This window comes from Lycorma delicatula, chromosome 2, assembly GCF_047948215.1.
Source record: "Lycorma delicatula isolate Av1 chromosome 2, ASM4794821v1, whole genome shotgun sequence".
In the NCBI taxonomy this organism is placed as follows: domain Eukaryota; kingdom Metazoa; phylum Arthropoda; class Insecta; order Hemiptera; family Fulgoridae; genus Lycorma; species Lycorma delicatula.
Window position 1 is genome coordinate 111271015 of NC_134456.1, and position 22215 is coordinate 111293229.

Sequence of the window (22215 nt, forward strand, 5' to 3'; positions counted from 1 at the left end):
TCAAGATAAGTAATCAGAATAAGAATCTTACATCAGGAAATGATGAATTTAATGACTGTGGAGCAGATAATACCTTGTAATCCTTATAAAAATGATACATATCAAGATATTTTAATGTTTTCTCACATTCAGTTTTACTCTTAGGTATTCTTCTTAAACAACTGTGAGCAGAGTTTTTTAAATATAATACAGGACGTTCTTCATTACAAACAAATAAAATAGAAGATGATGATGCAGGTAAAACTGAAATTAAAATAAAATATATTCATTTCTAAATAAGCATTCAATAAAAATAAAAAATAAAATATTTTCATTAATATACACTTTGTAAATGTAGAAAACTAATTCTTCCTGCAGCTCTTCATCACTCGCAAAGCATACTTTGCAGAAACCAATTTAAACTTAACTTTCCACTTCATCTTCAAAGGTAGAAATCACTAGCGGATTAAATCTGAGCAATGGGGTGGCCAGTCAAATTTTCCAATCTAAAATATCCAAAGAATAATTTTTTTTTGTCATGGAGAAAGACTATGTCTGTTCACAGTGGACTATGAACAGTAACAATTTCATTGATTATTTAGTAAGAAACGTGCAGAAATATTTAATTGCTTTCATTTTTTCATCATCACGGATCACGATGTTCTTCCTTCTCAGATTAAATTTCAGACATCATCGTTGCACTGCGTTGTTCATTCATAATATCATCAGAAATTGCTTTGAAACTTAATTTCACATAATAAAAAAACAAACCAACAATATTCTAATAAGATCTCATTTTTCCATGCTGTGGGATTTTCAATTTTCTTGTTAATTTTAAGGAAGCAAAGAAACAACAAAAAAGGCTACTAATGTGATGACACTCATTCAGAGTACAGAATAGCTTGTCAAAAGGTCAGTCACCTTGAACTGGCCCAGGTGACTAGCCTTCATAATAGCAATACGTCAGTAGTATACTTAGTATACGTTCCATACAATATCACTGGCTAAAACTCACAGAACACTACCAAGAAGGAAAGTGCGTTAAACAAGAATTAACAGACTAATTAATGTAATATAATATTATATCAAGGGTTACGGAAAAACATATCGCTGAGAAAGAGATGATTTACCTGAAGACAGGCAATGAAACAAGATAAATAACTCCACCCAAAGAAATACTTTATGGCACTTTGTAGATTGTAACTACGTCCTGCTCAAATTCCTATGGAGACTGGGGGAAAAGTTATTTTTCTTTTTTTCCTTCTTTTTTCCTGGCACACAATAAACTATTATCTTCAGCACCCAAATATGATATTTATATAATAAACAAGTATTAAAAGTTAACTTAAAAACTAAAAAAATAGTAATATAAAAACACAGCATAGATGGAAAACACCTAAGACATATCCTAAAAGTGATGTAAAACTACAATGAAATATAACATTAAAAATGTAACTTAAAAAGAGCAAAATTATCATTAAATGTTAGAATCAAGATGCAAGGCCTTAAGAAATCGTAAGACATTTGATAACATCGATACATTGTTGCCTTAGGTATTTTGGATGTTTACCCCTAGTTTAAACTTCTGACACAATGCTACATAACAGACACAGTTCACAAGGATGATAACCTCCTTTCAATGGTTATTCCTGCATGAAGAGCTCCGTGGTGACACAGTGTCCTTAACTGGACAAAATTTATTTTTGATGGTAACATTCCATTCACTCTGCCACTCATCAAGAACCACCCACCCTCTTCAGAAGACAGACAAGATGGTATTAGTGAAAGGAGACTGCAAGCAAGCTTTTTTGCCGTACAATTAATGGCAATGGCAAAATTGCCTGAAAGCTCACATTTGTTATGCTGTTCATATCAGAAATAACAGACTGTATATCACAGACAACAGGGTGCCTGGGTTACACATTTCATTAATCACCTGCAAGACAATCATGGAATCTGAACAGATAAGTATATTTAAGGCCTTTTTAACAGCATACAGCTCCGCGACGAAAACACTGGCAATGCTGGGAAGGACAAACACATATGTTCGATTGCCAACCACAAAAGCATAATCAACAGAATTATCATGTTCAATATAAACTACAGCATCAGCATTCATGCTATTTACAATATTAAAAAAATTTTTCTAGTAAGATAACCGGATTCATGTCATTTTTTTTATATTGACCAAGACTAAAGCAATAATTCACTAGGGAAGGCCGCCAAGAGCCTTTATTTGAATTATTGAGTATCAAGTGTGCAAACTTGTAAAGTTAGTAAATCACACTACCATTCTTGTCGTACTGGCTAAAGGAATCTTTGTCTCAGATCCAGTATGCATTCCCAACCATCCATTTGCATGGCTGACTCTGAGGCAAATCACTATTACAGATTGAGATAACAACCAGACTGTGATTGCTTCCAAAGAGGTTTTTGGAAATGCACCAGTTAAGACATGGGAGTAGGGATGTTGAACATAGGACAGATCTATGCACAAAGATGTACCTGAAGACAATATAAACATATACAACCCATCATTCAAAATGCAGAGTTCCAAGTTCTCAGCTGTCAACTATACACCATTGTGATCAACTACACTGCCTCTGGAAGAACATGATGATGAGTCCCACAAAAAGTGATAGGCTTTGAAATTGCCAATTATTAGGCAGGGCAAAGAAATCTATGAAAACAGATTGGACAGATCATCCTCACTGTTATCGGAATTTGGGGGAAGGTATAAGTTGCAGATATTCATTTTAAATGGCACTAATATCTTCAGTGAGATTGCAGGGATGTTTTTCGCTAGTGAAGTACACGTGGCTAATATGATTTCCTTCAGGATTGGTTTCCAGTAAACCACTGTTAGTCTTTCCACCAAAAATATTCTTCTTCTTGCCTGTACCAATGCTGCAATAGTAGAAGTGAGGTCTTTTACCTGGTATGGCAAAATCTGCATCAATCTGGTCAATTTTTTGCATAATGCACACTCTCTCTCTTTTTGCATATTGTTAGAAAGAGCCTGGACAAAATAACACTGGACTGTACAGGATTCCTTAAGTGGAAGGATTTTCTGTATTCCCAACGACCCACAAGAAAAGACACGTTCTGCTCAGCACAAATCTTCGGCATAGGCCTTTTCCTCCTTATAAACAGGACATTCCTGAGACTTTTCCAAGTGTAGACCTTTATAATTAATACATTTTTAATCTCAAGGCATGTGTTATCATTACATCCTGTACGGCTGCAATGTGCACACATTTTTTCCTTTGTGCAATCAAATTTGTTGTGACCAAACCCCTGACACTGAAAACAGTTTCTTGGGTTTGGCACATATGGTCGCACGTAGACAGAGAGATAGCCAATCTTTATTCGTTCAGAAACAGACAGTGTAGAAAAGGTTAGAATAAGTGAGGATGTTGGTACAACTACACTATTCTCCTTCCTCATTATCCTATATGCAGAAGTGATTGATTGCAGTGTTAGTTCTAATATTTCTGATTTTTTAAACTTGCCAAGTCATGGCAAAAAATCACTCCCTTACTGAAATTGAAATTTAGGGTACAAAGTGGCTCCATTATTACTTTGTCCTTCCCTATGTACCTTAGGACTAGGAGCTTCCGACTCTGTTCATCATCAACAACCTCAATCAGCAGGGCACCACTCTTAATCTTTTTAATAGACTTTGGAGAGCTGCAACTCTTGTTTATTAGCAATGGAGAAACCTTAGAGAAGCATTTACCTTCCTCTTTATACTTCACTATAAGAAACCATACTCTGGAAATTTTAGAACCCCCCCCTGTTATATTACCTTTATCTCCTGACACATCTTTGGCTGACAACATCGATTGAAGCCTTTTCAAACTCCCTGGTTTGTTGAATTTTTCAAGTGGACCAACAACCAGCAAAAAATTGCTATTTGGGATTGACATTTGGTCCCATGAGTAACAGCGATTTAATGGACCACTCTAGCAGAGTGTGCACGTACTGGAGCTAGGGCTGCATACAACTGAGTTTATCCTGGTGCTCAAAGGGCACCGTTTGAGACTCACTACGTACAGTCATCCACCCATTGGCATGATAGTTTCCACTTGGGTTATGGTAGTATTATGTAAGGTGTTGCAAGACTACTGAGTGTAAGTGTAAGAAGAAACTGTATAAGATATTGTGTTGTTGTGTAAGAATATATATTGTAATTTATGTACTGTTTGTGGTGTATGTGTATGGTGTAAGGGTTCTGCAGCTTCGTGTGTAATGGGAAGAAAGTTTTATAGGCTAGGGATGCCAAGGTCTTAAAAGAGTAAGACTCCCCATCAGGGCAGCAAGTTACTGACAAAAGATTTTTTCATAAGGAAATTCCAGTTTTCTAAGGGTTTCACAACACAACATAATAACTATTTCTTAAATGTATAAATACATACAGAAACAATTTTGATTATTCTAAGTTTTAATAAAAGAATCAAAAATGAGTAAAATTAAAATACATTTTCTAACAAATCTAAAATTAAAGTTACATTTAATATAATTTGATAAAGGAAAATAATGGAGCAAATAATGTTTTAATAAAAATCTTGATTAGTGTAATCACTGTAATTGTTTGGTGATTTTTATGAGAGAAATTTTTCAAAAGAGGACTTGTTACTTATTTGGACAACTTAAAATGTCATTTTTATTAAATATACAACTGAAAACACTTTTCTTTTCCAGTCAGTCTGCTTTTTTTGTTAGTAAAATCATTTCTCAATCACAGAATGTGATATTTTAAAGAGTTTATTGTTCTTCATTTAACAGACAGTCTACCAAAAAAATAATCATAATTTATATGTATTCAGTTAAAAGAAATTTTCAGTAATCCCTATGTTTATAACAACTGTTTTCATTAATTAAAATTTTATTTGGTAAATCTTAATCTTCAACAATATTACATTTCACTGATAAAAATGTAATACAATTGAGATGTTTTTTGTCGATTGACAGTGAGCGAATATTGATAGTAACAATTAAAAAAAAATTAATGAAAAAAATATATGCAGTAAATAATAATTCTTGTTAGAGCTATAAGTTCTTGTTTCAGTGATTAAAATTACATTTAAGAAGTAAACTGCTGTCTTCAATGTGTGAATTTATTTAAAGTACTCTGTAAAGGTTATGAACCCAGAAAAATAACTGAACGGAGGTATGGTGGTCATGAAAATTTTGTCGATTTGCAACCACATGTATAAATATGGAATCACAACAGTTTATGAAGTTAAGTGAAAATAACTGGAACGTTTGGAAATTCCAGATGAAAGTAGTAGTGATAGATAAAGATCTCTTCGACATTACCAATAGACATACAGAAACCAGATGCTTCAAAATCTGCGAAATTAAAAGAGTATGAAATTTATGATGCAAGCTTACAGGACGTGTTAGTAACATACATGGAATTTGGGCCTTTGTCACATGTTTTAATGTGCAAGACTGCAAATGAAATGCGAACCAAACTGAAAACAATATATGAGCATCAATAAGAGTGAGTATTCAAGTATTCATTTATTATAGCAACAAATTTTTAATTTGAAGTTTGAAAACAGTTTTATGGACTTTCAACTAAAAATTCAAAATTTAACTGCTGCTATTAAGCGGTAAAAGGAAGAAATATCTGAAAACATGATTATTACAAAAATAATTATGTTGCCACATTAGTATAAACATTTGTGTTTACTTGGGAATTGGTGGATGAAAATCAACAAACTCTAAGCAATTTAACTGCAGATTATTGATTGAAGAACAGTGTTTGAAATTTAGTGAAGATGCTGTGGTGTTAACTTCTAAATATGTAAATAAATTTAGTCTCAAATATTTTTCTTGTGGAAAGGTTGGACATAAAAAGAATCAGTGCAAGAATTATTCAAGTTCTATCAAAAATAAAAATATTGTGTGTCATTCTGTCATAAGAAGGGCCATATATTTAAAGACTGTTGGTTTCATCAAAAGAAATTATCAGAGGCAAATAAACAAAATGTAAATTGTTTAAATACAGCTGTGTATCTGGTTAACAGAATTGGAAAAAGAACAGTAAAAGGTAAAACACCTTATGAATTCTGAAATAATAAGCAGTTTTGATAAAAAAAAAATAATAAAACCACTGTTTGGTGCAGAAGTGTGGATGCATATACCAAAAGAGAAAAGAAAGAAGCTTGATCTTAAAAGTACAAAGGGAATCTTTTTGGGTTATGGTTAAAGTACAAAAGGACTGATAGTTTATTTTCCTAGTATGAATGTAGTAACGTTAGAAAAATTTTATTTTTGTTCCATATAAACAAATAATTTCTCATTTTTGGAAGAATTATCAACATGAAGGAAGAACCTACACCTGAAGTTGAGCATGTGGAAAACAACTAAAGGATGTGACTACAGAAAGTTTAAAATGTTCCCTGAACATGAACATACTTAGTCCTATTGATTAAATATAATGATTATGTAATAATTCTGAAATTAGTCCTTTAAAAAAAATATACTCAGCACGGCTTAGTATACAGCTGAGGTGAGCAATGAGCTTCATGCAGAGTTCCATGTATATGTTGGGATCTGTATTAATGCTTATTTTTCTGATTATAAGTAGAGATACAACAAAAATTTCATTATAGATTATAAGATCAGCAGAGAGTTTTGAATTCTGCACCAAACTCTGGAAATCCATAACAGAGACCTTTAGAATGATCCAGCCAGCCAATGTATCATTTTGAACAGCACATGCAATCTTCATGTTTGCTTTAAACAGCACAATGTCAAAACCTGTCAGAAAGTGAACTAGAAAACAAGCACAGGATAATCCAAAGTTCACACTGAAATTCAAAAGTAGCAACCAGTGTTGGATCAACAGTTACAATCCAGAGATTAGAGACCACTCTTCATAATGAAGAGCCCATAATCTTCCAGGATTAGGCTACCAAACAGAGTTCTATTTAATTTGTTATGAACAACCTAAACTGTGGGAGTACAATTAAGTAACAGGACACAGCTTACAAAACACATTTTCACTGGAACAATGTGACTGTCATTTCCATGCCCCTGAAACTGTCAAATTTAATGTCCTGTGACTTCTTTCTTCTCGCTAAGATGAAGCAAACTGAAGGGTATGACATTTTGGCACTGTAAAAACTCCATCCTGTAAAAATTTCATCAGTGGGAGACAAGCAAGGAGCAGTTATCGCTACATTAAGGGGCCACTGTAAATGGTAGATGAAAATAAGCAATGTATTTTTATAGGCATATTCTTGAAATTTGTTGATCACAAATTAATTTAACATTACAATGAATAAAATATTTTACTATACATACACAGTGGTTTAATGAAAGTTGTGTTCTCCATAAACATCCATATATAATCATCAGCTTTATACTCAGTTAAATTAAATGCTATTTGTGAAGTAGATATTTTTGCATTCTCAGCAATGTGTTGTGATTCCGGCCAACTGAACACTCCCTTTCTAAACCTTTTCAACATTTTATTAAAATCTTTGACCGACTTCACCAACTGAAATGATAGAAAAAATAAATTCAATATTTACCTATTTTTGTAAAAAAAATTAAATTTTTTTTTTGTAACTTGAATGAACTACAATTTTTTTTCTTAATTTATACTCTTAATATAGGCTGAAGCTAAGTTTAGGTATTCCTTTTTTATAACTATTAAAAAAACTGCATCTTTTAAAGCTTTGAAAATTAAAAAGCCAAGCCTGATCATAATTAGAACCTAGAGCCTTGCAGATGAAAACAGACACTACCACTCTCATGCAGAAGTCATCAATCATTTTATTAACAAATTAACATAAAAATTTTTAACATAATTTCCAATCATTGTTTATAATTTTTTTTATTTTTCACCACATTGTACACATAAATCATTAGTTACAAAACTAAAACCAGTCAGACCAATCCAAAAGCACATTATAACAAAAGAAAAATCATTTGCTTTTCAAAAGCACATCACATTTCTATTATGATAATGAATAAAACTATTGGCAACAAAATTATACCAGAATTTTTAATTAATTTTTTTTCTTTATTTTTGTTATTTGTTAATTAATTCTTTTATTAGTTTCTCTCCTACCTGGGTCACTTATTACCTTGGACCTGAATTCCACTAATTTAATAATTAATAATAATTTAACACTAATAATTAATTTAATAAATTACTTAATTTACAATCTTAAATAAATCATAACAGTACATTTGATTATAAGCTAATGAGAGAGTTTAGCCATAATTCATGCTTTGTCACCCACAAACAATTAAAATTTTAATAACAGTAACTAAAGGAAAATATTTTTATTCCTAAAATTCCTTACCTTATATTACAAAATTTTATTGCTATTTATTACAGATATTCTATATTGGAAGATTATCAAATCAAAATTACATAAATATTCACTAAATCATATTTCTATTACAAATATAGATTTATTTACAAGTTAGCGTAAAATCCACATATATATAAAACTACAAAAGCAAAAGCAAAAGAAAAGAACGAATTACTCACTATAACATTCTTTCACAGAATAATAATTTTTTTATAGTAAAGTAGTTATTATAATATATAACAGATTTTAATTTAACTTTAATATTTGAATGACATCTAACATTTTCTCACTACAAATAACAAATTGAATATGTAGCATAGAGCCGATGTACTTAAGGCCTTTCTCAAGAAGGTGTGTTTAGGATTTAACACTTGTTTCTCATTTATTATGTACTGTAACTATGAGAAGGCAGTATCATATCTCTGATATCTCTCCTAATTTCCATAGATACACACCACTACGTTGAACATATAAGGGTGGAAGAGTCCAGTAGGATAGTTTTAGTTTCTCTCCAAAAAGCATTTGGTAGTGTGGAGAAAACTCTTGTCCAGTATAATTTGCCTTTGAATTATAAAACTGTTTTTAGGGCTTTAGGACAGTGAATTTTCCCAGAACAACAAACTATTTCTCAGATGAGATTGTTTGCAAAACAAACAGCTTTTATTGCTGTTTTACAAACAAAACTTTTAATTAAATTCAAAAGAAATGAAACAGAATAATATTTTTAGATTTTTAAATCCAAAAATGATTTTTTGGTTTAGAACCAGAAGTTCTATTTAACCAAATAGTTAAGAAAATCTTCTTTAAACAAGCTTATTAAAAATGGTTACGAAGTTCCCACATTACATAAACATTTAGAAATAATTTGTTGTATTTATATCTCATTTAAATTAAATGATTTGTTTTGATAAAAGGAGGCACTGAATTAGCTGTTGAGCTTGGTAATCCTATTTAATTCCAAAACATTAGGATTTTTGAATGAAAAGCAGTCCAGTACACCTTTTTCTGCATAACTACTGTCCAGGTTTATGTTATTAAGTGGGTAATAAGTTTAAATGTTGTTTGCAATCAACCTAGTGCTAATCCGAGCAGTCCTCAAAGATGGAGCTGAAGTGGGAGACTAGAAGTTATACTCAGCTCCCGAACGGACCAGACCTGTGGTCCTCTGGGACTTAGTTTATGCTGGCTGCACTCCAATCACTTAATTAACAATATGTCGTTGCAGTGATTTAGACTGAATTTGCTGGTGGTTTTGATATGCTGTCGTGGCATACTTGTTGCATTGTATGTACTGGGTACTTATAGTTTAAAGTGGTGACAGGTGCGGGGTCATCAATCTTCCGTGTGCAGGCTTTTAGCTTAGTTTCTGAGGGCTATGTGGTAGTATTAGGTGTCAGGTGTCTGATGTCTTCTTTGAAGACAAAATTTACTAGGGAGGAATTACTGATGTAGATGTCCCTCGGGGCATCTGCATCAGCGGCATCTCACGAGGCCGGACTGAGCACTGTGGGTTATGATCAGTTTGAAGGCAAGAAGATGACATCCAATTAAGCCACACTTGGCTAGGAACAGAGGGGGTGGTATAGCGACCAGACGTGCTACAAGGCGGGATCTTCTCCCCTCAGGGGGGAATCGAGATGTCCAGGTTTATGATCCTAACCAATTCCAGATAAACTAGCCTCAGAAATTTGTTTTGCACACTCCATGCAAGTTTCATAAATTTAGAAGCCTTTTTGTGGTTTCTATAGCACTTTTAAATTAAAAACAAAAATTAAAAATTCCACAGTTGTGGAAAGAAATTTATTATTCAATTTCTTAAAAAAAACAACCATATGAAATTTATCAATCGTTAAGGAGATTTATGCAATGTTATGAATGAATCAGCGTTGTGATAATGGGGGTCAAAAACTCACTGAGAAAGTTAAAATGTCCATGGTAATAAATAAACTGGGCATCCAGTTGTCATGGAAGATTTACTCTGTATGTTATTGAATTTTCAGGCAAATTGGCATCGGACACTAGATGATATCCATGAAAAATTTTGACATATTTCTCACAAAATAATCCATGAAATTTTCACCCGAAATGTTTATCTTAAGTAAGTAAATTTTGTGCAAAATGGATTCCACATATGCTTACCAATCAACAAAACAAACAAACATGACTTAATGAATGTTTTAAATGGGAAATTTTCAGTTAACCACCCCATAGTCTGGATTTGACCTCTTCTTATTCCAATTTCAACTAAATTGAATACCTCCTTAGGATGAGTAATGAAGAGATGAAAGAAACAGTAACTACATTTTTTAATAAACTGGCTGTGGATAGTTATAATGAGTATTTTCTAACTAGGTTTAGACTGAAGTGTAGGACATGTCCAAAAATATGTACAAATAAAATAAAAAGTCGTTAAACTTTCATATTCCACAACAAATACTTTCAGTATTACCCTTGTAATACAAGTATATTTATGTAATATATATTGGTTTACAGCAAAGACATTCTTTAGGCAATTATTCTCAAATTCTGGAATGCTAAAGATACTTTAAAAAAATATCAGGCTAGTCAGTTACAACTGTTTTATAATGAGTTAATTTACAATAATTATTTTCTATCTTACCTGTAAGCATTTGCTCCATTTCTATACCTACATCATTCCATAGTTAGATCAGACATACTACCGCCACCACTGCTTCTTAATTTCCAAATTAAGAATTTAATTTATAGTACATTAGTCAACACATGCATAAAGTTATCCTATCACAACAAGAAACTAATTATAACTTCAAAAATATATTCATTCAGACAGATCAGTAACTTAAATTATTAGTAACTCACCGGAAGAGTTTTATAAACTAATCCAGGTTCAAGATTATCAATTGCAATGCAAAACAGATTGTGTGAATTCTGTTTAACAACTTTTAACAGCTTAGTATTATTATCATATAAAAAATGGGATGTATAACAATGCCTAAAATCAATCGATAATGCCAAAGAATCTGCCAACAAAGCTGAAGAACAGTAAGAGAACATCTGCTTATCTTGTGAAGAACAATCCTCATCACAACAACAATTTATATCACACTCATCTTTCTGAAAAACAATACAAAAATAATTGGTCAATTATAAGATAATTTTACTGAACAAAAAAAAAACGCAGTGGAACATTTAAGTATAAAAGTGTCAAAGTTGTAAAATAATGTAGCAACTGACAGAACAGTCAAGAGGAAATAAACATTCTATAAAAAATTAGTCCAGATGTAGAATAAAGGCAGCAAAATCTAAGCAGGAAAAAAACAGTTTCTAAAGAATAATGGAATTCTATTGAATTCCATTATCCTCTTTCTGTATCTATATACACATATATACATACATACATGCATATGCGTGCGCACAAACACACACACACGCAGAGAGAGTGTCTCAGAAGGTATTGGTCAAACATAAGGGACTAATTCAGGACGTCAAATTAAATAAAAAAATTAAATGTGGAAAAAAGCTCTGTCATAGGATTTTCCCTATGTCCGCCATTTTATTTTTTTTCAATAAAAATGTATATCTTAAGAATGGATTGAAATATTTAATAAAATTTGGTGTATATGTGTCCAACAACATCTTCTATAGAATAAATAAGTTTGATAATTTTGATAAATTTACCTTTGAAAATTTTGAAATGGGACCATTAACATTTTTTAATCAGTTTTTATTAACATAAAATATTTATACAATTATTAATCCAATATTCTTACATGTATTAGGAAAGAGTAAAAGTACCTTTATTACTAGTATTACTAGATCAGTATTATTTGTATCTTCGTGAGTTGCTCATTAACAAGAGTTTCAGATTTTTGGTGTGTCATATAAATAAAAGTTAATAATAATTTAACTACTCCATTTAGTGAACTCCTGTATACTGGTCAGAAATGTTAATTTTGACCTTATGATATAAAATATTCAGTGTTTATTATTGGATTACTTGGTGAATAATCAAAAATGAAAAAGAAAGATAACAAAGAAATATATCTCAAAAAAAAAGAAGATGAATATGAAGAGAAAGAAAATGTTAAGAACAAGGGAAGAATAAAAAAATTAAGAGAAGATGATAAATATAAAGAGAAAGAAAATGTTAAAACCAAAGAAAGAATAAAAAGATTAAGAGAGGATGATGAATATAAAGAGAGAGAAAATTTGAAAGCTAGAGAACGTGAACACAAATTAAGAACAGAAGAATTATATCAAACCAAAGAGTGATTAAATGATTGACAACAAAAAACAAATAAATGAAATGATGATCAACTCCGTATTAATGAGAATATTGTCTGACAATATCACGTAAGTAATGAACTAAAAGATAAGAATTTTTTGTAATTTATTAAAAATTGGGCATGTGTGCCTCACTGTATATGTTCTTCTTGTGAGGGTCTATTTTTCAGTCACTCTGTAGTTAACTTTAATGTAGATAAAATTAAACAGAATTTCAGAATAATTAAATAAAATTAAACTAAAAAATCCAAAAATAATATGATTCTAAATTATAATTTTTGATTAATATTAAACAATCAGATGTCTCACCAAATCTACTATATATACACATATATAACAACAATGCCTATTAAATTACATATACACATTTTTAAAAGTACATAAAATTTTAATTCCCTAATAACTTTGATTTTGATTTTTTCTTTTTTTTTATTGTATTGAATTATTTATTGCAAAAATTCTTTTACAATCACAGGTTAATAATTATCAATAAATTAATATATTCAAATTAAAAAATTAAAAAAAAGTTAGAAAAAATAAATTAAATAAAAAGTTAAAAAAAAAAGATGAAGTTAGGTTCGAACCAATGGTTCTCCTTATAAGATCCAAGTATTTTTTCATTAATTAAAATTTAAATTGGCTATAACTCTGGAACCAATAAAAATAAGTACCACTTTATATCATTGAAAAGCTCTCAATGAGAGCTTATTACTGCAGTTAAGAAAAAGTAAAAAATCCAAATTTGTTTGGATTTTGGACTTTTCTGAACACTTTTGGTCCAGGCCATTGCAATCAAAAGGGGAGGTGCACAACTAGATGTTACAACAGTCCTAAATCCAAAATTTCAACATCCTACAGCTAATTGTTTTTGAGTTATGCGAGATACATATGTTTGTCATACAGATGTCGTGTTGAAACTAATAAAAATGGATTCAGAAATAGTAAAAATGGATATTTCTGTTGAAATCTGAAAACCGAAACTTTTCGTGATCACAATACTTCCTTTACTTCATAAAAAGAAGTAATTAATAACAAGGTGGTGAAGTGGAGCAAAGAATTTACATAAGTAAATCAATTTTTTCAAAGCTTTTTATCAAATTTAATAAAACATTCAGTATCTCAAAATAATGTTTCTGTGACATAGCCGCCCTCTAACTCATTCAACTTTGTTTTACACATACGTGCTACTCTTTAACAACTGCTCTTAAAAAAAATAACTATTATTTTGTGTCTTGTAAAAAATGGCAAAGGAAAGACTCAACAAAGAAAAATAAACAACTTATGAAAAAATTAGTTTATCAAAAATATTTAAAATCTGAAATCAAAAAAATAGTAACACTAATCAATTACATTTTTACTTACCATAATATCACATTCACAATATTCAACATGAGCAGTATATTTAGTTTCTAATTCAGTAGTAGTGGTGGTGGTTTTAGTTGTGGTGTTAGTAAATATTGTGCCAGTAGCATTTATGACATCCGGAGCATTTGTAGTTTTTAATTTGTTAGTTACTGCACTAGTAGTCCTTTCAATAATAGAAGAAGGGGAAGAATCATTACTAGTTGATGTTACAGCTTTAGATGAAGTGCCATTGACACCATTATTGCCAGTGGCATCAATCGGTCTACTGCTGTCACAGACACCATCACGATTATCACAATCATCAGTAAAATGATTACTATCAATACTACTTGTCACATTGAATGGAACAGTATCAACTGAAGTCGCATTATTTGTGTATACAGTTGGAGTGGTCACTTCAGTAAATACATCAGCTTCAATACTTGAAACAAAAAAGTGTGATAAGAATAGAACTAGAAAAGTACTGATACTAAACATATTATTACTTAAGCCAACAAAAAATATTTCACTTTGCATACTTGAAAATAAAAATGTGCTTTAATGTGTCACTTTTAAAAGGCACAATATAATATATACACCCACTATTTATTATACAGTTCAATTAAACCAGATAATAAATAATATCAAGCAATTAAAAATTAGACTTTTTAAATCTCAATTCCATATTTTTTAAAGTTACGCAATATGATACCAACTTCAATATGAACAACACCCATTGCTATAGTTTGTAACCTGTAACGATCACTTCCAGAATATATTAAATCAGGTATTTTTAACTGAGGTCCACCACCCATGAAATACTGAAAAAACTCATCTCTCCAACGACCTGAAAATAAATAAAAATGATTAAATATCTGACATATTGTTATTTTTATTTTAAGTACAGAATTAAGTTTTAGAGGAATTTAAGTCATTCACATAGGTACTGCCAGTGTCCAGGTCTATGACATTATGGTCTATCAAATTGTATACTGTCACTTTGCTTTCACTCAAAAGTTTTATTTCTATAAATTTACACAACTAAACTATAAAATAAAGCAGATGTAGGATCAGCCTGCTGTAGGTTATAACTTCAATAAGTGGTGGGAAATTAATTACTATAAAATAAATCTTTTCTCTGGAAAGAAATTTTAATAAAAGATTTCAGGAAACAAGAATTTAAACATGGATAGTACTTAAATTTATAGTTCATTACTTAACTCTTTTTTACATAAAAATATTCATTATAAAATACATTAAAATATTATGAGAATATTTATTTGTTTACAGGAAGTGAAACATGTTTTCAACAAACGCAAAACATGATAACTAATAAAATAGTTACATGATACACAAAATTTGATCTTATGACTATCCAAGCAGACAAAACCTAAACAAATATATTTTCAAAAAATCAAAAATCTTAATAAAAAACTGCAGAATAGAATTTAAAGAAATTACTTTTCATAGTAGAAATGTCAGATGAGATTACACTAACCAGATAATCATGTTTTAAATTTAATAGAATAGATACCTGGATGTGAATTTTCTTTTTATTAAAATTTTAAATAAGCCTGGAACTATATTTTGTTCATCGTGTGATAAGATATACAAAATTAGTACATGATTTGAATATAAATCTGTATTTTTCAAAGCAAAGGAAAAAATGTTTCACTAATCATAAAAAAATCAACCACTTGACACTATATGGATACCAGTGTGTCAAAACAATCTGCCAGGACTGTTACAACCCAAAAAAAAATTTATCAGCAATGTTGGGATAGAATAAAAATCAACAGAAAAATCAGAATTAAAAGAAAAAATCTATGTACTTTAGTAAAGTATACGATATAAATATCAAGAAATCAACCTAGGGAAATGAAAGGCTGGATATCTAAATTTGAATTTTCCTTCTTTACTTTTCATTCCAGCATCAAGCAAATATGAAATCATAATTTTTTATATATTGTGAAAGCATGCAACATATATTTGAAAATGCAGTTGTATGACATACTGTTTTATAATAACAATCCAAAAGATATATTTGAAAGGCTGACAGGGATATAAAACCAATACTTCATGATGAAAAGCAGATGCACTAACAATCCACCATAATGAACTTACCACTAATGTCTGAACTTTAGAAACATTTTTTTTTTTATAAATGATTAATCTAATATTAAATATCAATTTCTAAGCATGAAAAATTTAGGTAAAAAATCCGAGGTTAAAATAAAAAAGTACTAAGTTAGTTACCAATTGGTCGCCAAGTACAGCATTCGATTACATGAGTACCAGGAGTCGTAGGAATGTAACAAAATCCATATCCATACAATTCACTTCTTCCATACTTATCATAATGATAAACCTGCACATGCAGTTTTGGCCACCCTGAAATAAATAATAATAATTAGTAATTTTTTTTAGTAAAATAATGCATTCATCTCTGTTTAGATCATGTAGATAGAATTTACAAAAATGTCTACACTAATGCCATAGCTATAATCTGAAAGCTTTACAACATCAATTACATCACTAGATTAATTAAGCAATCCATTAAGTAGTTACAAATACAAGTTTGTAATTCATTTGATAGCACAGTCTCAGGAATAGTCAGTATATCACTTACATCCTACATCCATGAACAATTATTTATTTTATATATTCTAATCTTTGGCTTCCTTTATTCTTTTCTACAACCACAAACACTAACCTTGAAGACTTAATGTATGGCCCACCAGCCTTGTTTTTCTTTTAATAAGATTCTGACAAACTTCTCTCATCAACAACTCATTGTAAAGCTGTCTTATTTACTCCATCAAACCTCCCAGTTTTCTCCTGTAACCTCACAACTCAAAAGATGGTTCTTTGTTTTTCTGGATTCTCTATTGCCTATATGTCAATGGATTTTCTCTATTCTCTATTGTTTAGATTCTTATCCAAAATTTTAATTTTCAGTACACTTTTCATTATCCAAGGTTTTCTGTAAACTGTTACTCTCAGCCTAAAGTCTCTTCTCCAACTTAATTACTTGATAGACATAATTTAAACAAAAATATACCACAAAATATACTGTTGTAGTTGCTCAGACATATTGATTACACCATCACTTTTCACCAAATTAGAATGTCTACAATCACTACATATCATATAACATTGATTCATAAGACTACAAAATATATCCAAGTCACCTAAAAACTCGCTGTTTTCTGTTTAGCCTACAGTACCACCATAAGGAACAGAACCACCATAAGGTATTACTTCAGAGGATAAATGAGGATGATATGTATGAATGTAAACCTAAAAACTCATTGCTACAAGATACTTAGTACACACAAACTCATACTCATACTCACTAGTAAACTAAAAGTACACTAATTAACTCACTTCTACAAAAATTAAATAAATCAAAATAAAGCCAAAAAAAATATTTTTATAACACAGATAAACTATGTTAAAAAAAATAGTAGCTCATCTTTAAAAAATTTTGATATAATACAGCAAGAAAAAAGGTTCTTGTACAGAATAATATCAATAAAAAAAAGAACTTCATAAAGATGGATGAACTAAACCGACACGATTACACAAAATTTTACACAGGACATACAGGTATAGTTTCAAAGAAACAATAAATTCAGAAAAAAATTTTTAGTAATACATATTTATATTTGTATGTTTTGAGTACAGACATCTTGATTAATGTGGAGGTTTACTTCACCAAGATTTACATATTGTCTTAAATTTAACAGTCAATAAATATTATTTAGAAGGCTGCAGAAGACCAAACTTGTAGAAACTGTACAACTGAAAACTTCATCATAATAACATTACTTCTTACTTGTATTTCTCAGATTAGTAAAGACTTCTTTAACTGAAATTGTGACTTCCCAGTTCATTGAACAACATGTAGAAATGGGATAATACATATTAGTTATAAATGATTTACCTTCAAATTAATGGAGCTCTTCCTTCAAAAAGACTCTCAAAGCAATTGAGTTGATGGTAGTCCTGTTCTCCACTGAAAAAGATGTTGCTAAAAGGTTCTTGTAAGAAAGAGTTCTATCTATTAAATAGCAACTAATTATTTATTTTTAAAGACTTTTAAGTGACTTATGAGATTCCAAATATTTAGTGATACAGCTCTAATTTCTGGTTATTCCCTTAACTGAAAATTCCATTTTGAAAGTCATAACTTGAGACTTGAGAGGACACTCTGAAAATTGTGAAAGGCACAGCTCAGTTACTGTTTTTTTTTTTTTTTTTTTTGTAATTGAAAGATTTGCTAGAGTTGAATTAAGTCAGTTCATTTAGCATATTCTATGTCTTTGTGTGCATACATACTTCATAATGTTCGAGTACATTAACAAATGGTACTTTTTTGGGCAGGTGAAGAAGATTGAAGTTTTTGTCAGTGTTTGTGGATTTGTGATTTGTATCTGTGAAGTGGTAGCAAATATTATTCTATGTTGCTATGGAAAGCTTTTAATTGTTCATTACCTCTCTGCTTGAAGCTAATCCAATTAGGCCATTGTATAACACTGTACAGACACAATTGTTCAGTTTATATATTAAAGGGAGATTGCTCTTCTTTGGTGATTGTGTTCTTGGTGTAGTACATAGTTTTATTTTTCTGAAAATCACAGTGTATTCACAGTAATTTGTTTGTTTGTGAACTATTTTCTCTGAGATTTTGCTTATATTTATAAACACTAGTCACTTAAATAAATATTTACCAATGGTAGAACCTAGAAATTTAATAAAACTTTTTACTCATTGATTATTGTTCATAAGTATTTGAAGAACATACTACTTTTAAGCCAATATTTTGCTTGTACACTTGCCTTGTACACACTTTGTTGAAAAGTGCACATCAATCGGATGACTCCAATATGTTATATCATTATAAACTGGATCATCAACTTGTGTCTGACCTTCCTTCAAACCTGCAACTAGTTTCCATCCACCACCTAAATAAAACAAAGAGGTAATGTTTACATTTCCGTAAAAAAATTGTCAAGGATTATAAAATGGAGGAGCTTGATCATTAAAAAATGAGAAAAGGTTACTTCCAGAGAATAGTATGTTGAAAAGTGATTGATATATCAAGATTCTGAAAGAAATGGTAGTTACAAAACTTCAAAACAAATTCCCACAAGGCAACAGAGTGTTCCAACAAGGTTGGCACCATCCCATACTGCCAAAAGAGTGGAAAAGTCTTTTGAAGAACAAAATATTAAAATACTCCAGGCAACTATCCAAACTTAAACCCAATTGAAAATTTTTGGGTAATAGGCAAAAAACGACTGTCAAAAACGAATTGGAATTGTACCACTGAAATTGACCTCATTAAAGCAATAATATTGGTATGGTTTCATGATAAAAAAATCAAAAAAATGTATAGTTCACTTGAATCAATGCCAAATCATCTATGTGAAGTGATTATGAATAAAGAAGGACATATTAATTACTAGATATTCATAAATTGTACAGATATGATTTTTTTTAGTAAGGTTACTTTTTATTAAATATCTGTTTGAATTAATTTGCACCCTACTGAGTATATATATATATATATATATATATATATATATATATTTGTGAAGTAATGATTAATGGTTTCTTTACCCTTTTTGGAAGGCTAATTTTTAACAAAATTTAAACATCTACGTAAAAAAAGAGGCAAGTAATTTTTAAAAGAAAATACTTTAACATTCCCTTTAACCTTATCTCACTTGATTAGTTTTAAGATTTTAGAGCTAGGATTTGTCTCATTTTAAGATCCTGATAGCTCCCATTTCTTTTTAGATTATTTGGTTTTTACTTTAAGTTTTATTTTTCTCTGGTCTGTATCTTTCATACCTTATACTATTCCTTCTATCATTGTTTTAATCAATTCTTTTCTGCTCATGATATGTCCAAGCCAGTTAACTTTCCTACCCTGAATTCTTCTAAACAATCTTGTACTCTTGCTCACAATCCTCATTATTCCATTTTTCACTCTATCCATTTAATTTTCTCCAATCCTATCTATGCTCACATTTTAAATGCCTCCAGACTTCTTTTCTTTTTTTATTAGTGTCCAAATTTCAGATTCATATAAAACTACACTCTAAACATATTTTATTCATAAGACACTTTTTCAGATTTAATCTCATCTTACAACGCAATAACAGTTTCTGTTTATTAAATATTTTCTTAGCCTTTGTTAGAAGATAGAGGGTGTAGTATGTAGGCTGATTCTTATATGAGTAAAGCAAAATAATAAAGAATGAAAAGATGCAATAGTGAATGGAAAGTTAACTGATGATAAAAAAGTTTTTAAATAAATAATTCTTAATAAACTCCAATTCCATATGTATGTAATATCATACCTTTCATAGATAATAATTCATATAAATCAGTCAAAAATACATGACAATTTTAATCAATCGTTATATCAAACAACCCAAGATGTACTTTGTATATAAAATTTAAAAATATGCATTTAAGCATTATATTATTTTTTCAGAAGACTGCAATATGAATAGACAACAGAAAGAGTAATTAAATTTTAGAATGTAAAAATATAAAACCAACTAACCTGCATGAATCCCCCACTTGCAAAATAGGCTTTTGTTGTTAAATTTGCTGGCACCAATTATTTGACCAATAATGTGAATTTCGGCCATTTAAATTACATTCGTAATGAAAACGAACAGCAATTGAAGTAGTAATTTGTTTCTCATTTTCAAAATTTAATTAATCTATAGATTAACAACTGATATATTTTATTTCTTTTCGGCAAAATCATAAAATAATAAAAAAAGAAAAACAGATAAGCTATACTGAGAATTAACAAATAATACGCGTAACAACACTCCCGTAACCAGTTACATTAATATTTCCACTAGTCAGACAAACAGGTTGCTACAAACCAGCCTAGCAAACAAACGGTTGCTAGGCTACCAAGACAGCGTTTGATCATTCCTTATGAACTACTCGTAATTTAATCGGTGTTGTTTATTATCAGTTTACTTATAAAAACGTGTTATGAAATAACATAACGATGGACGTATACAGAGGTAGTACAAGGGTCAAGGCCTCTTTTTATTACAGAGGAAAATTAAATATAATGATTCTGTAATGTTTATGGGATAAATTTGATTCTCATTTCCATGAGAAATAGTGAGAGAGAAGGTAAAAAGAGGAATGAACATAGTTAAACACTTCAAAAAATTTGTTATAAAAGTTGTGTAGTCATATTTGCTTTTAATTTTATAGCTTAAATGTTTTATTATAATGCATCCTAAACAAATAAATTAAAAGAAGTTTTACAAAAAGAGGAAGGGTTTAATTTTTCGTATAATGTATCCTGCGCGAGTAATTGCTCTATTGTTACTCGTCAAAGTTTAGAAAGCGTAAATACACAGATGCGCAGTAGTTCTACCAGGGATGTTTGAAGTAGTGTTGGCATTGCTAATAATAGTGGAGAAGTAGTATACTCCAACAGGACGCCGTAGGTACCAAGAAGCCAGTCGCCGGTCATCAATCCATCCCAACTTTGTGCTTTCAACTGAGCTTTCTAAATTTTATCGAAAAACACTTCTTATGCCCTGTGCTCTATTACTTTTTATTCAATAAAATGTTTCCTTAGTAAGTACATGTAAAAATTCTACTTTTTGTCTTAAGGATCCTAACCTAATAACAGACGTAGCTATGATTTTGATTTCTTAAGCTGTATGAATCGTACAGTTTAACTTCAATCATAAAGTTTCATTAAAGCAGGTTATGTCATCCATGTGTTTTTGCATAAATGCAAAATATTTTGCATTATTTATTTTGATTTAATTTATTTTTTTTTGGAACACACGGCTAAAATGAAAATAAAACATACACATGTAATGGGTTTTTAAGGCCTTTTTGTGCTCAGATGCTTTATATAATTATTGTGCAGATGAACTTATATAAATACTATCACACTAACACACATAAACAAACTGAGAGAATATAACAAATAAATATTTAAATATGGTCTTCTCAACAAAAAGTAAGAATAATTCATGGAGCACAGTTCTATTGAAATATACAAAATGAATCGTTTCCGTAAAAACATTGTTCTGTAGAAAAATGGATATTTGTCTAAACACTGGTCAAATGGTAACAGATGTAATACTAAATATTAGTTAAATCGAGCACAGCCTTATAGTAAATATTCTTGTGTATAATCTCATTCTGCTGTTTTACATAAATGTACAATTTTTTAATAAACAACGTCCTTAAAACGGTATAAAACATTTTTTAAAGCTTT

The 22215-nt window shown here is 30.1% G+C and overlaps 2 protein-coding genes across 3 annotated transcripts in view; both read right to left on the reverse strand.

The window, feature by feature from the left end:
• The window catches only part of LOC142319127 (tectonic-1-like), a 28834-nt gene extending 14346 nt beyond the window's left edge, over positions 1-14488 (reverse strand). For both annotated transcript variants that reach the window (XM_075356067.1, XM_075356066.1), the window contains exons 1-4: positions 13947-14488; positions 11160-11414; positions 7300-7495; positions 32-243 (exon numbers count right to left, since the gene is read on the reverse strand). In XM_075356067.1, the coding sequence (XP_075212182.1) occupies positions 32-243; positions 7300-7495; positions 11160-11414; positions 13947-14465 (1182 nt within the window). In that variant the 5' untranslated portion in view covers positions 14466-14488. The remainder of the gene's footprint in view (positions 1-31; positions 244-7299; positions 7496-11159; positions 11415-13946) is intronic.
• Positions 14489-14501: 13 nt separating this feature from the next.
• LOC142319128 (B9 domain-containing protein 2-like) lies at positions 14502-20826 on the reverse strand. The gene is made up of 4 exons (XM_075356068.1): positions 20509-20826; positions 18770-18895; positions 16185-16319; positions 14502-14775 (listed from the first exon to the last, which is right to left on the reverse strand). Exons 1-4 carry the CDS (start codon positions 20594-20596, stop codon positions 14597-14599), a joined length of 528 nt encoding a protein of 175 aa, XP_075212183.1. The 5' UTR covers positions 20597-20826; the 3' UTR covers positions 14502-14596.
• Positions 20827-22215: the final 1389 nt, after the last annotated feature.

Excerpts from the sequence above, each read along its gene's own strand:
- LOC142319128 (XM_075356068.1), bottom strand. The coding sequence starts at position 20,596 with ATGGCCGAAATTCACATTATTGGTCAAATAATTGGTGCCAGCAAATTT. Across the intron at positions 16,320-18,769 it reads TTCAACAAAGTGTGTACAAG|GGTGGCCAAAACTGCATGTG; the intron begins GCAAGTGTACAA and ends TATTTATTTCAG. Across the intron at positions 14,776-16,184 it reads CTGTACTTGGCGACCAATTG|GTCGTTGGAGAGATGAGTTT; the intron begins GTAACTAACTTA and ends ATTTATTTTCAG.